Source organism: Rattus norvegicus, chromosome 8 (assembly GCF_036323735.1).
Source record: "Rattus norvegicus strain BN/NHsdMcwi chromosome 8, GRCr8, whole genome shotgun sequence".
Classification (NCBI taxonomy): domain Eukaryota; kingdom Metazoa; phylum Chordata; class Mammalia; order Rodentia; family Muridae; genus Rattus; species Rattus norvegicus.
Window position 1 is genome coordinate 72,492,023 of NC_086026.1, and position 13,965 is coordinate 72,505,987.

General features: G+C 56.3%; 1 protein-coding gene across 2 annotated transcripts; it reads right to left on the reverse strand.

The window, feature by feature from the left end:
- Positions 1-2,531: 2,531 nt before the first annotated feature.
- Skor1 (SKI family transcriptional corepressor 1) lies at positions 2,532-13,105 on the reverse strand. Of its 2 annotated transcripts, none has more exons than NM_001376953.1 (9): positions 13,075-13,105; positions 8,605-10,801; positions 7,590-7,686; positions 6,587-6,697; positions 6,101-6,172; positions 4,741-4,815; positions 4,454-4,528; positions 3,886-3,951; positions 2,532-3,317 (listed from the first exon to the last, which is right to left on the reverse strand). In NM_001376953.1, the coding sequence occupies exons 2-9, from the start codon at positions 10,789-10,791 to the stop codon at positions 3,223-3,225; spliced, it is 2,778 nt and encodes a 925-aa protein (NP_001363882.1). In that variant the 5' UTR covers positions 10,792-10,801; positions 13,075-13,105; the 3' UTR covers positions 2,532-3,222. The 2 variants fall into 2 exon arrangements, with proteins under 2 accessions (NP_001363882.1, NP_001363881.1); NM_001376952.1 differs by lacking the exon at positions 13,075-13,105 and adding an exon at positions 11,028-11,179.
- Between the last annotated feature and the right edge of the window lie 860 nt (positions 13,106-13,965).

Consider the following 13,965-nt stretch of genomic DNA (forward strand, 5'->3'; position numbering starts at 1 on the left):
GAGCCCTGAGAACGCAGAAGTTAGCTGTGCCAGGGAGCTGAGGAACCCTTAGGCAAAGGAGACAGAAGTGGGAAACAATTTACTAGTGTCTCAAGGGCATAAAATATCTCTCTACTCAGTCTCTCAAGAAGGGTTTGTCACACTGGTGGAGAGCGGCAATCTGTCCCATGCTGCTCTCAAAAGGGATGGAGTTTCTCTGGAGAAAGCGGTGGGGAGGCAGAAAGGGCATGCTTACATAGCTCCCTACCTTCAGACCTGAATTCCAGAGTCAGAGTCTTGTAGGGGACGCAGGGAAACAGAGTTGCCAAACCAAACACCCAGAGAAAACCTCCTTTGAGACATCCCGTGCCCACAGTCCCCCTTAATTCCGCAAACCTACTTTCTCTGCTAGAGCGAAGGTGTCTGGGCCTCTCGCGGTAATGCCTAAAGTTCGTCGCAAGGTGGCAACATTGTGGCGAGAAATAGACATTAAAAATCCTGGGTGTTTTTTAAAGCATATTTTCCCTATTAATGTTTCATTTAACTTAATTAGAATCTGGTAAGCTAATTAAAGTAGCTACGAGCCCCGCAATCAGCAATAATTCGTATAATTATTGATAATTACATCCATACCAATCGTTTGGTTATTAACATTTTGGGGGGGAACAAGCCACTTCGAAGTGATGCAGAGCCCAGGAGGGTTTCTGTGTTTTGTAGTTTGTTTTATTTTTTGCGCGACGGAACTTTCTAGGTCGGATCCACCAACTCTCAGAGGCTCCCTATCATCCTAGGCTCTCCTTCTGGCCAACCCCAGGACCCTGTATACACTTCTCTACTTTGGGGGAGTTTGGAGGAAAAGGTGAGAATTGAATATTCTCCAGTCTCCTCAGTTGGTGTGTAGCCACGGACCTTCCTGCTTAGGTGGCAACTGTCCTGCCCGTCTTACAGAAAAGGATTGTGCAGCTTCCAAAGACACATTTAGACCACGGGAGACTGGAATGCAATGTGCACCTGTCCTGTGTCACTTCCTAGGTAGATCTCACTTTCACGGTGGATGCAGCCCAGAGGTGAGAGGGGTAACCATACCCTTTTCACCTCACCCCCTACAAAAATGATTCCAAGCCCCTGGGATCCCAGAAAGAGGATAGCAAGAGGGAGCCCCATAGTTTGCCTGGTGGTGCCCTCACCACATTTCCTTCCACTTCAATCTTGATCTCTCAGTGTCTGAAGCTTGAAGGGTTGCAGCCATAGCCCGGGAACTAATCTTGGGGCTCACCCACGCAAGGGACTCTGCATCTGCTTCTCCTTCCCATGGCCCAGACTGTGTCTCAGCTCGCCTGTATCACAAAAGGCCTCCAGTGAAACTCTCTGGAGAAGTGCAGGGCCGACTTCGCTTCTGGAGTCCCCTAGAGAGTGCTTGGAGAGAGTGGGGATGCTAGTCTCAGAGCCAGGTCTTGGAGGCGACAGGCCTGGCAGCGGCCTGCAGATGGGCTTTCTTCTTGGAGTGTCTCCCTGAGCCTCAGGGCATAGACAGACGACTGTCATTTAATGGAGATTGGAAAGTGAGGCCCTGGAAAAAATAAAGGGCACACCGCAGGACCTTTGCTCGTCAGAGGAGGGCATGAGAGCCAGTCTGGGCTGAAAAATTCCTAAGAGAATGGGCTTTTCCAATTCTGTCCTCCACACTGCTTGGGGAGGAGTGTGTTTCCGGCAGTTTATGTTGCCTGTCTGCCACAAAAGCAGGAGCCTTTGTAGAAACTGAGGCTAATGGCCACTAGGTGAGGCTTCACACTCCCGGGCCACAGGGAGTGTCCTGGCCTTTGAATCTGCCACCAGCAGGCCTCATCTTTTTCACTGGGGTTATCCAGCTCCACAAATCCCCTAGGACTAGGAGTGATGACCACTAAAATGAGGACAGAACTTCATCTTAGGGAAAGAGGCTGGCTCCATGAGATAGATACACCACAGGGCACCTGTCTACGTATGCCCTCAAACTCTGAGCATCTTTTCTAGATCAGTCCCGCCAAGCTCCTTTCTAGCCCTTCACTCCTCACTTCTACCCAGCCAGCACTCCCGATCTATGGTGCCTGCTCGGGCAAGCAGAGCAATTTCGATCGACCTCTGGATTCCTAGCAGCTTGGAGAGGCTCTGTTGCTGTATGTACCCCAAACCCTTGCAGGTGACTTCACTCATAGGAAATAAAAGGGGTAAAAATTAACTTTCTGGCTGTACATGTGAATCACGGGAAGGAAGGGACCACTGACAAGGAGACAAGGCAGTAATCCCTTTCCCATTTAAAGCCCGGAAGAGGTCCTGGCCCAGATGCCTGTGGGGGAAATTGAGTGTTTTAGGTGGGTCTGTAGAGTGGTCCCAGAGCGCTATGAGGTCTCCTGGGAGAGCACCACCGCTCTAACCTTGACCACTGGTCCTCACTGGCATCCGCAAGCCCCATCTTTGAGTGGCAGTATCTTCCACCAGCCCCACCCCTTTCCTCCTCCGCCACCTGGGTGCACTCTGGATTCCGCAGCCCCAAGGAGTGACAGATATTTTTTTTTCTTTTTATTAAAAACAAAAGTCACGGATACAGGTCTCCCCAAATAGGCTCAAGATGGTCACCATCTCGTGAGTCAGTTGTCGTCCTTTTAAAGTGCTGTTACGTTACACAACAACAACAACAACAATAACAACAACAAAATCACAAAGCAAATCCAAACAAGAATGAATGTAAAACGAGGACTGGATAGGGGTCCAGGGTAAGTAAAATAACTTACAGTATAAATAAAGCGAACCTAATACTGAACCAAGAGACTCACAGTCCGTTTATATCCATTGCACATAGCCACGTTGTCGTTAGGAACAAGAGTTTCAGAAGTGGACAGGACTGGGAGCGCACGGCCGGAGCCAGCGAAGAAGCTACATTATATTCACATTCCGGGTCCCAGGCCCTACTCAGGGTGGAGTGGGAGGGGTCGTGGAAGAGGTCTCCCACCTCCCCCCCTTTTTCCCCCGGGTGGGTCCAGTTTAACCCTTGAGGTCTGATGCCCTGGAGTTCAAAGGAGGGGCGAGGCAGTATTTACAGTGGGGAAACCCAGCAGAGCCCGGCTGGGGACCTGCGTGCCCGAGGCTGTATTTACAACGGTTGGGTCCTAATGGCTTGTTCCTCGCTCTGGGCCGCCACTGCAGCGGGTATTTACAGAAAGGAGCAGCACGGCTTGAGGGCGCGTGGGCGCGGCCAAGCCAGCGCTAGGGCAACAGCGGAGGCTTGAAGGAGCAGTTGCCTGTGCAGTGCCGGGGTGTCAGCATCTTGCAGGAGAAGTGGTGCAGGGCGTCGTGAGCTTCTGGAGAGAGAGTCGCACCAACCACGTTGGTCGCCTCGCCTGCCTCACTGGCCCTTGATCTCCACCAGTTCCCCCCTCACAGGCCCCATTCACTCCATTCTTTGGGCACAGGAATTCTCAATGGAGCAGAAGGGGGAAGTAGGAGGGCAAGAATGAGACCCTGCCCAATCAGAACCATTTCTAAGGTCCATTAGCTCCATTTTACAGAGGGGGAAACCGAGGCACAAAGAGGTCAAATTGTCCCAGGCCAGGGTTGGGCCAGAAAGCAAAATTTCGGATGTTCAGAGCTCAATGGGCTCCTTCTTCCACATCACAATTATAAAATTTACTCCTTCACCTCACTTCCCTTCTGATCCATGTGGTCCTTGGCCACCTTTCTTCTAAACATCTCAATTGATACATCCACCCATCCATCCACCCAATAGTACAACCAGCCCGGACACACCTCTCTCTCTCTCTCTCTCTCTCTCTCTCTCTCTCTCTCTCTCTCTCTCTCTCTCTCTCCTCTCTCCTCTCTCCTCTCTCCTCTCTCCTCTCTCCTCTCTCATCTTTGTTTCTGGGTTCACACCTTTTAATTTCTGCTGGATGGCATAGCGGGCCTTCCTCTCCTGGTCCAGTTCGTTACACAAGGTATCTGGAAGACGTGGCAGTTTGGTGAGGGAACACAGACCACCTTCCAGCCAGATGGTTGAGGTCACACAGCCTGGGCACAGCCTCTCCCCTACAGAAACCACCCCGGAAACCGAGGAGGGACACCAACACTTCAAACTGCGGGCTGGGGGGCTGGGGGAGGAAATGGCCTGGCATGGCGCTTAAAGGCAGACGGATCTAACCAAAATTAAAGCAAACTTAGGCATTACTTCCCAGGTAATTTTACGCCTCGATTTTTAATTTAGAAACCGTGGAAATTGCAGCGCTAAGAAGTTCAATCACTCCACGTAATGATGCCTGCAAGCCGTTTGCTGGGCTTGCTTGCCATTCTGAGGCTAATCAGACTATACAAAGGATATTAAATAAAAAAAATAATTGTTAAATTACCTTCAATTTAAATCCAAATGACTGAGCCAACATTGCGGCTCCTGCCAGATGAGAGGCAGTTACGGCCCGTGCATGCGCTCACCTGACTCTCGTCTTACCTCTGACAATTTGCAGCTGTTGCACCATTTCTTCCCGATAAGCCAATTCCCTCTTCATTTGATCCTGAAAATTATCTGTGCAAATTGATTAAGTGAGAGCTGTTAAGCACAGCCTCCTCTCCCGGCTCCACTTCCCGCTCCCTCCCATCCTCACCCCTGCTCCCACCCCATCCAGTCCTTCACCTAGCTGGGAACGAGGGAACCAGGAGTTCTTCCCTCCCCTGGGACAAGCATCCCGTTCCTGGAGCAGGTTTGGGAAGCTGTTGTGGGGTGGGGAAGGGAAGTACCTTTGAGACTCTGGAATTCCCGCTCCAGCTTCTTTCGAAGCTCCATTTGCTCCAGAAGCAATTTCTGCAGTTCTTCTGTGAAGGTTTGGGAGAGAGGTAAAGGGGGAGACTGAGGCAATCCAGGGTACCCATTGGGGCCAAAGTTCAGTCCTAGTCAACAGCCCTGACATCTAAGCCTTCCCTACTCTGGCTTTTCTTTTTTATCTGAGCTCCAAGACTTGGGTGGAAGATGGAGGCCGGGAGAGTGGTGCTGGGATATTCACACTCAAGAAGATGGAAACTATTTTGCATGTCTGGACCCCTGGCTCCCTGGAATAACTGGGGCCTGACATCTGTTTTAAGTTGCCAGTAACTCCTCAACCTCAGAGGATGACCCACAACCACCATTTCCTATTTTAAAGGAGACTTCTAATCTCTACTCTAAAGGCAATTCAGGGAGAATTTGATGAAATCCAGGAACAGTCTTTCCAGAAAAAGAAAAAAAAAAAAGACAAAAGACACACAGAGAAAGTTTGTCTACAATTTCAAGAGGCACTGAAACCTAAAAGCATAATTATTTCAAAATTGTGGCATCATCCTGTAAAATCTGAGGCTAAGAAGAGCGGAAGATCACTGCTTCCCCACTCCTCCCCCAGCAGCCCAATTCCTTAGACCTTCCATTGGCTGGGGTGGGGAAGGCTCTCAGTTCAATGCCCCCAGAAACCTGTTGGGGGGTGGTGGAAGGACAAGCTGCCCCCATCAGGAGTTCAGTAGTATCTAGGTCCTTCCAGGAAAAGACTCCTTTGCAACACAGGAGGGGTTCAAAACCACTGTCCGATGTGCCTTAAGTTGTCCCTCCCCATTCACACACACCCTGCGGACTGAGCAGCAATAGGAGGAGAGGTGTCCTGGTCTGCAAGTGAGCTCCAACCTTACTACATTATTGTGTGAACAGTTGGATTCCAGAGGGAAAAGTTGCCTTTGCTGTACCCTGAAGTAAGTACCTGCCTGCCATCTTGTCCTTCAGAAAAAGTTCTGGTTTTCCTGTGTTTTGAGAGACCCAAATTGCCCACCGGTTACAAGTCCTGAGAATCAAGACCAAGTCTTTCTCACCCGGTCCTGCAAGACAGGCTCAGGTCTTGGAAACCCAAACTTCCAATAAACTTACTGGGGTTTGGTTCACTCACCCAAAATCCAGCTCTACATCCCTATGCCAGGTGTCCAGGGGGTAATTTTTTTTTCTACTTGGTGAAATGAAAACTGACACCCCTCCCCCAGCTACGCCTTTGGCACCCACCCACTACCAGATTACAGCCTCTCTCACTCAAGAACTCCTCTACCTCAAGCACCTCATGGCTCCATTTCTCGTATTTAACCTCACCTCTGGCCAGGTTTTCGATATCTTTCTCCACCAATTGAGTTCCTGTGACATCCAAAGTAAGCCCATCTTCACCTAGGACACAAGGGCAGGTTAGGGGTCGGGGGTACGTCCTCAGGAGAGCCTTCAGAGGGGAGGGGAAGGGAAGCTCCTGGGAATTCTGCCAAACGCAGGACTTCCCCACCTCCCCACCTTCCACGGAGTTCAGGAGGCTGAACCCTGGCAGGAGGCGCCCTTTGATCTATTCTAGGTGAATGGGGATTTCCCCCTTTCCTTTTAGTACCCGCCTCCCAAACTCAGAAGACCCTCAAAGCCAATAAGGACGAAACTAATCCCGAAACCCGGCCTGCGCCTCCCCCACTAGGTTAACTCTCTGCTCAGTGACATCGTTCTCTCATGATTAAAACCTTCCTCCAAGCTTGTAGTGACCCGGATGAGCTGGATCTCAGCTCAAGGCCACCAGTGTGAGCCAGGACTACCGGGGCTCACCTCGATCTGTATTTGCAGGGCTTGGCTGGGAGACACTCCTTTGGTCTGAAAAGGATTTTCTGGTTTCCAAGTCGTCGGCTGTCGTCGAGTGATTGTCTTCCTTATCTGGCTCTAAAAGGCAGAATGAGTTTCAAGGATAAGCAAAGAAACCGTGACCCGGATACTGCAGAGCGGCCTCGGTTGGGGCGCCCAAACCCTAATTAAAAACGTCGTGGCCGCCTCTGGTTCCCGGCTGTGCGCCCAGGCGCGCGCCCTGAGGCTTTGGGCCCGACACCCCTCCCCTGCACAAGGTCTGCTCCATTCCGGGCTACACGCCCCCGCCCCAGCCTCTGGCCCCCAGGAAAAGATCAAGACAAGCAGCTGAGCCCACCAGGGACAAGCGACCTACATTGTGTGAGCAGATACTGGGGCACCGGGAGAGTTCGTGGCCGCCGGATTTGTCCGCGCCACTTCAGCGGAGATCGCAACCCAAGTGACAGCCTTCTGGGTATTGGTGTCGTAGGAGGACACTGTCCCGCACCTGGCTGCACTGGGCCTGCTTAGATTTCTGTTGCCCACCCCTCTTTCCCAGTTTAAAACAGGATCCCAAATGCTAATGCACGACTGATCCTTGATAGGGGTCGCAGCTTCTGGGGTACCGTAGCGCGCCGCCACTAGCGCTCACCCTGCGCTCGGATCAGGCTCGGCCACCACCTAAGGCCACCAGCCTAAGGCTAAGCATGTTTCTGGGTAAACCAAAAGATGGGAAGGAGATGCCCGGCAGGCGCAGGTTTTTGGAAAGGTGTGTTGGAGTGTGTCCGTATGTGCAGCGAGGGGGATGGGTTGTGATTATTTTAAAATAGCCAAACCCTGAGGTTTGGGAGTTTACCCTTAGTTTCCCTTTTCTCTTACTGTTTTTCTTCTTCCTTTGCTATCACTCCTTTCTCTCCGCCCCTCCCTTCCTTGAAAGGCCTGCCTTGGCCATGGGTTCTGTCTGCCATCCCTGCATTCAAAGAGGCTTTACCGTGGGTCTCTGGGGTGCAGAGATACGAGGCTGCGGGCCCCAGTGCCGCCGCCGCCGCCGCACTCTTCACGTGTTCGTCCCTCTCAGGCACATACACCTGCGACGGCCGAAAATGACAGGCGATTAGGGGGGAACAGCCTTACTCATCGGCCAACCGGAAGACCGAGAGTGTGGCAGAGGTTGGTGGGCCCTGGAGACCTGAACGTACCGTAGTGGTTTTGAGATACTCTTTGGTACTCCGGAGCAAATTAAAACACAAAGTCGCTTTCAAGCAAGAGGCTGTCCAAAGCCACCCCCCCCCCACGTTCAGTGCTTGCCTCCTTTTAGCTGTCTTTCCTCCCTGTGTGGTTCCCAGCATAAGGGATGCCTTTCTCGCGCGGCCAATGGTTTCTGTTTTAATAAACCCAGCGTACGTGGACAAGTGTGTGCGCACCTACTTTCAAACCAGTCAACCCTTCGATCTAGCCACAATTTGCCCTCCAGCCGCTTCCCTGACAACCAGAGAACCCGCAAGCTTGTGTTTTCCAGCCCAGGGCCATGTAGCTCCTTAGGTTAGAGTTAAAAAGGACTCAGAAAACTGCTAGTCAGAATGTCTAGAGAGTCTTCTTGGTAAAAAAAACTGCCCTCTTCTCTCCCTACTGTAGTGTTCCTCGGGTGTCATCCTTATGCGTGTAGGTACACATTGGGCCTGGTTCCTTCAGATCCTTTGTCTTTCTTTCTGGGTGTCTAACAGTCTCTGCAACTCTCCTCACCTTCCATCAACAAAACCAAAAACACACTCGCCATTTCTCTGGACTGTCCCCCGGATTTTCCGAATCCCTCAGCCCTGGGTCCCAGCGAACCCAGTGCCACAGCGCGCCCCCCCGGCTGGGGCTGCGAAGAGCAGCTGGGACCTGCTGCTCCTCTGCCAGATCAGAACAGAATCCCAGTTTCCGCACCTGCCCCGGAGCTGCTGTGTAGGAGGGCAGAGTGGCGTAAGGGAGGAGGCGCCACCGGCGAGGCGCACCGGGCTCACCTTGGCCGCCGCGGGGCCTCCCAGGGGCCCGCAAGGCTCTCGTAGCTCATAGCCGCCGTTCGGTGGGCTCCGCTCAGTTCTCCGCACTACATCATCAGCCACCAGGTCCCCGAATGCGGATCTGATCGCAGGCGGTGGCCCAAGGCGGCGGCGAGGGCGAGGGCTATCGCCATCCGCAGAGTCTGTGGGGCCGTCTGCGCCTGAGGATGTGACAGATGGGGGCCCAGCAGGCTGGTCACCGTCTGGGCCACCTCCCGTGCTGGGTACGCTGGGCTCTGTGTCCTCCTGGGCTCCCTCCTCGTCGGGGAAGCGGTTGGACTCCACGTCCACCTCCGGTTCGTCCGCGGTGTCCACGTCGGGCGAGGCAGAATGATAGCTCGAGCTGCCCTCGCTCAGAAAGTCCGGGCTCACGTAGCCCCCTCCGGTCCCGGTGCCGGGCACTGGCCCACGAGCAGGCCCGGAGCCGTAGGCCTCGCGCGCACTGCCGTAGAGCTTAGCGATGCTCTCCGCGTCCTTCACTACGGGTCGGAAGGCTGACACGTAGGAGCTTTTGCGGGCAGGTGGCGGTGGCGGAGGGGCCAGGGGAGCCAGGGACGGTGGCAGCGCCTCGTCCGCACCGTCCTCGTCCAGGGGGCCGCGGGATAGAGCGCTCGGGCAGCGCTCCTCTGTACCGAGGCTGCCCTCCTTAGCTGGCTCCGCACCGTCCAAAGACTCAGGACCGCCCCCGCCAGCCGCCGCCGCCGCAGCAGCAGCAGCCGCAGCCACTGCAGCCGCTACGGCCTTAGCTTGGCTCTGCGCGGCGGGGTAAGGAGGCACCGGGAGGCTCCCGGCAGCTGGCCAGAACATGGGAAACGTCGGGTACACAGTGGCGGCGGCAGCTGCCGCAGCTACCGCCGCTGCGTCCTTGGCTGCGCCGGAAGGTTGATGTCCCCAGAACATTGTTCCGCCACCAGGGCCGGGTCCTGCTCCCGGGGGCAAGTGGCCAGCTCCCGGGCCACCGGCACCCGCGGCGGTGCCAGCGCCCCCACCGCTCCCGGTGCCAGGGCCCCCCTTGGGCTCTCCAGCGACCAACACTGGGTCGTCCTTTTTGGGACATAGGCCGAAGGCTGTGGGGAAACCGTAAGGATGCGGGAAAAGAGGCGGGGGCAGCTTTTGCAAGAGGCCAAAACCTTTGCTGGGCACTGGAATCACGGGGTAGCTGCGAACCCCCGCGCTGCCCCCAGGTCCTCCAGGTCCTGCAGGGCCATTAGCTGCCGCCGCTAGGCCGAGTGCGCGCTGCGGATGCGGTGGAGGTGGCCCGGGAGGCCCAGACGCTTCGTCTTCACCGCAGCGCAGACTTTTGTGAGGCGGTGGGCCTGGGGCCATCTCTGAGCCGCACCCCGGACCGCCACCGCCACCAGCGCCGCCCTTCCCTGCACCACCAGACCCGCTATTAGCACCGCCTCCGCCGCCCCCTTGCAGGGAGAAGGTCCGCTTGCGCGTACCGCCATTAAACATAGCCTTGACGTCCTCCCAAGCGTGGCTCAGTTCGTCGGTGGCCGACTTGTCACTGAGTTTGAGGTGCCGACGCCACGAGTTAAAGTTGGCGGCGTCGGGCTGGGTGTACTTGGCGTCGGGTGTGCGGTGCGAGTGGAAGATGAACTTGTTGGGCGAGAAATACATGCTGCAGTAACCGCACTTGATGCACTTGGCACGAGAGCTGTTGTAACGGGCAGGAATGAAGCTGCCCCGAGAACCCCACGCGCACTCGTGCACCACGTCAAAGGCGAAGTTCTCGGGCAGTTTGGGTGGCTTGTGCTCGCCCAGGAAGGACTTGCACAGGCGTTCGGCCTCTCGTTTTGTGATCATACCGCAACGGCGAGAGGAGATGGGCATGGCCCCGGCCCGACGCAGGATCTCCAGCTGCACCGGTGTGCACTGCACGCACGTGATGCCCAGGGCCACGCGGCGGTTGTGGATCTCATTGTAGCTGTAGTTTTTGAGCAGAGTGTTGGAGATCTGGGCTAGGCACAGGCGCTCCTGCCCATCAATGACCAGTGACACGATGGGCACCCCGTACAGCGACGTCTCGCCCACCTGGTTGGGTTTAAGGGCGCTGGATCCCGAGTAGGGCTGCAACTCTTGCTTGGAGTTGGGAGAGGAACTGCCCTCGCGTCCCGGCCCCAGCTGAGTGGTGAGAGCCTCCATGCCGCCGCTCCTGCGAAGTAGAGAGAGCAGAGAGCAGATGAGCCATTTTTAGCGCTGCTACCTAGGTTCAGGCCCGCCCAGCGGGGCGCAACGTGTGGGGTGCGAGGGGGTTACTTGGCAGTGGGGAGCTCAAGCTCATTCGTCCCCTGGACTGGCCCCTTTTGTTATTCAGACTGGCTTCTGAGCTGAAACAAAAGCACCCGGGGGGCTAAGGGAGGAAAAGGGAAAATCGAAACCTCAGGAAAGCCCCAGCTGCCAGGAAGCCAATCCTGTTTTCAGTTTGGAAAGGAAGTGAAACCCAGAGACGGAGAGTGACTTGCCCAAGGCCACACAGCAATGCCATAGCCAAATCCAGGCTTTCCAGCCGGCACTCAGGTTTGCGTGCCTTCAGCTACCTCACAGCTCGCCCTGCCCGCCAGGGTCCTGAAGCCCGGACTTCAGGGACCAGCGGCCCCTCTGCTCAGTCGCGCATGCACGCGTGCGGGCGGGGACAGTGAAGGAGAGGTAGGGAGGCGAAGGAGGGGCACTTACTGCCCATCACCAAACTGCGGGATGTAGGGGTGGGGGCAGGGAGAAGGGGGAGGGAGGGAGGTTGAAGGGGAAGGGAGGAGGAGGAGGCCACCGCTGTTCGCGGTGCTGAACCCTACCCTTTCCAAAGCTTGTCGCGTGCACCACGAACCTCGGATGGCCCCCACTGCACCTAGCTTCGTGATGACCGGCTTCCAGGGACAACAGTAGCGGTTTGCACAAACCTGTACCTCTCTTCTGACGCCTTGCGCTCGGTGTTCCTTGAGCAGAGAGTGTCCAGCTGGGTTTACAAAACGCTTTCTTGCCAGCCATCAGTTAGCTGGGCCGGGATCACGCAGTTTCTAACCACGTTTTCTGCATTTTTAACTGCACTCCAGACTAAAGCTGGTTCCCCTCTGGGTCAGCTCTTGGGACAGAGAGGTTCTCATAGACGTTTCTCTGGAGTCATTTCTTAGCTTTTGAAAACATCTCCCTGAGCTTGCTTTCCTCTTTCACACATGCTTTTCTTACTCAGGCCAAACAGGCTTCCCAGGCTCTGGGCTGCTCCTTTTGTGGGGGTGACTCCTCATTGAGTATCTTTCATGCCCCAGTATCAGCTCATATGGGCTAGAAGGAATCTTGGCCACTCTTGGAAGCCACTGTAAAACTCCAGGTATAAAAAGTTGCTGCTGGTCCCTCGCTTTGATCTCTGGAGAAGGCAGAGAGGAAGCTGTGTCCACGGTCTATCCTGGTGGAGGACCCAGGAATTGATGTTTAGGGCCTTCTAGGTCGCCCAGTCACCCCACGTGTCTTCAGACACTCAGGCTCCAACCCAGTGCATGGCGGCAGGCGCTCTTGCCGCCCAATCCCCTTCCCAGGATTCCCTCCCCCGAACTTGGCTGGAAAGGCAATCCATTTCAGAGGGGTAGCTTCAATCTAACAGGGAGTCCGAATTCAGCTAAGAACCTGGAACCTTTGGTCTGCAGGTCTCTTTCCCTCCCTCTGTTTGCTGAGACGCTAATTTGTCGATCTTATCTGTCCCTGAGCTGTCTGCGCTGCCAGCTCACTGTTCTTTCTCCCATTTATCTTGTATCTTGTTCAAGTATCAACCTATTTATCTATTATCTGTTTTATCTCTTCCAGTCAAACGGAAGCAAGTTGATTCTCCCTTGACACTGAAGTCCCCTGTAACATTTTAGGAGGCAAGCAAACCACTGTCCTAACTCCTTGACTGAGGGGTCAACCAGGAGAACCAGGCGTCCTAGGGACAGCTCTCAGACAGGCTGCGGAGGTGGTTAGGGGGGCGAGCAGCTGTGGGAAATGACGATGGCTTCTTGGTTTTCTGGGCAAATGTACCGGGCCCGCATACAGTGAAGAGGACACCTGAGCCAGGAGCGTCCACCTGAAGCTGGGGGGTTCTGAGTCCCCAGGGGGTTTTCCCAAAGGGTTTCTGGCCTTGGAGCTCAGAGAAGTGGGGAACCCTAGGAACGAAACAGCAGTTCGAGGGCCAAAGAAGAAAGCACAAGCGAAGGGCCGCACTCGGCGACAAGGAGCAGCGGTCAGGGCGGCACGGGGACCCCCTGGCCGGCTCCTGGGGTTCGAGGGGCGAGCCTGGCGAGGGTAAGGAGGCGGGAGGTGGGCAGCGGTGGTAGCGAGGCTGTGGAGTCGTTTGGTAGGATAGAAAACAACAGCCACAGAGTCTAAAGGAGAAGTCAACGAAAGGAGCGCTGCGGCGGCCGGCGCGGGGGCTGCGGGCTCGCGATCGCGGGTACTCACCGTGCGGCGGCTGGAGCCGGGCAAGCGGCGAGCGGAGGTGCGCGGCGGGCGGAGCGGCGGGCGGGAGTCGGGGATCCGCCGGGCTCTCCGGGTGACGGCGCGGCCCCTCCCCGCGCGCGCGCACAGCCGCGCAACCCCGCTCCCCGCGCTGCCACCCGCGGCCCCTCCCGCTCTCAACAGGCGCGGGACGCCAGGGTCCCCGGAACGGAGCCGGGTGCCCGGAACCGATGTCCCCGAGGCCGGGGACTGGCCCGAAGAAGAAGCAGAAGCCTAGGGCTCATGGCGGGGCGGCGGATACGGCGGCGGTCACAGGCTGGAGTGGCGAGGCCAGCGCTGGGCGGGAGCGCCTGACAGCTGCGAGCTGGGGCGCCACACCCACCACCCCTCGCTGTCCCTCGCGCCCTCCCCGGGTGCGCCCGCCCGCGGGACACGCGCCGCGCCCGCCGCCTCTCCGCAGCCCCAGGGCCTGTGCGCCCCAGGTAAGCGGCCGCCCACCTGCGGCCCGCGGCTCGCACCTGCGGCCCCGCGCGGGCCACGGAGGCCGAGTGGGAAGAAGAGATGGGGCGACCAGAAAGTGCCCCCGCCCCCGAGAACCAAGAGCTGAGGGGCCAAAGCTTGTCATTATCAAGGAGGGCCCCGAGCCGGGCTGGGTGTTGGGAGTTGAGGGTTACTCAAAAGAAAGGGGAGTAAGGAGGGTCACACCGCGCTCCCGCGGCAGGAACAGTGGAACTAAGAGTTTGCCCTGGAGACCCAGACCGGCCGTCAAAGCTGGGATGGAGTACAGAGTTGGGGAGCTCAGCCGGGAAGGGGCTGGCGCAGCTCCCCACCGCTCTTGACTGTGGGAGCAGACTGAAATGCATTATTGCGGAAAGTCACCCTCCTGCTTTCTTC

What these genes read in the sequence shown, in the direction of transcription:
- Skor1 (NM_001376952.1), bottom strand. Translation starts at nt 11,134, where the DNA reads ATGGCATTGCTGTGTGGCCTTGGGCAAGTCACTCTCCGTCTCTGGGTT. An exon ending in GCAGCTGGGGCTTTCCTGAG is followed by an intron (nt 10,802 to 11,027) that starts GTTTCGATTTTC and finishes TCTACTTCGCAG; the next exon opens with GAGCGGCGGCATGGAGGCTC. An exon ending in GGAATTCCAGAGTCTCAAAG is followed by an intron (nt 4,529 to 4,740) that starts GTACTTCCCTTC and finishes CAATTTGCACAG; the next exon opens with ATAATTTTCAGGATCAAATG.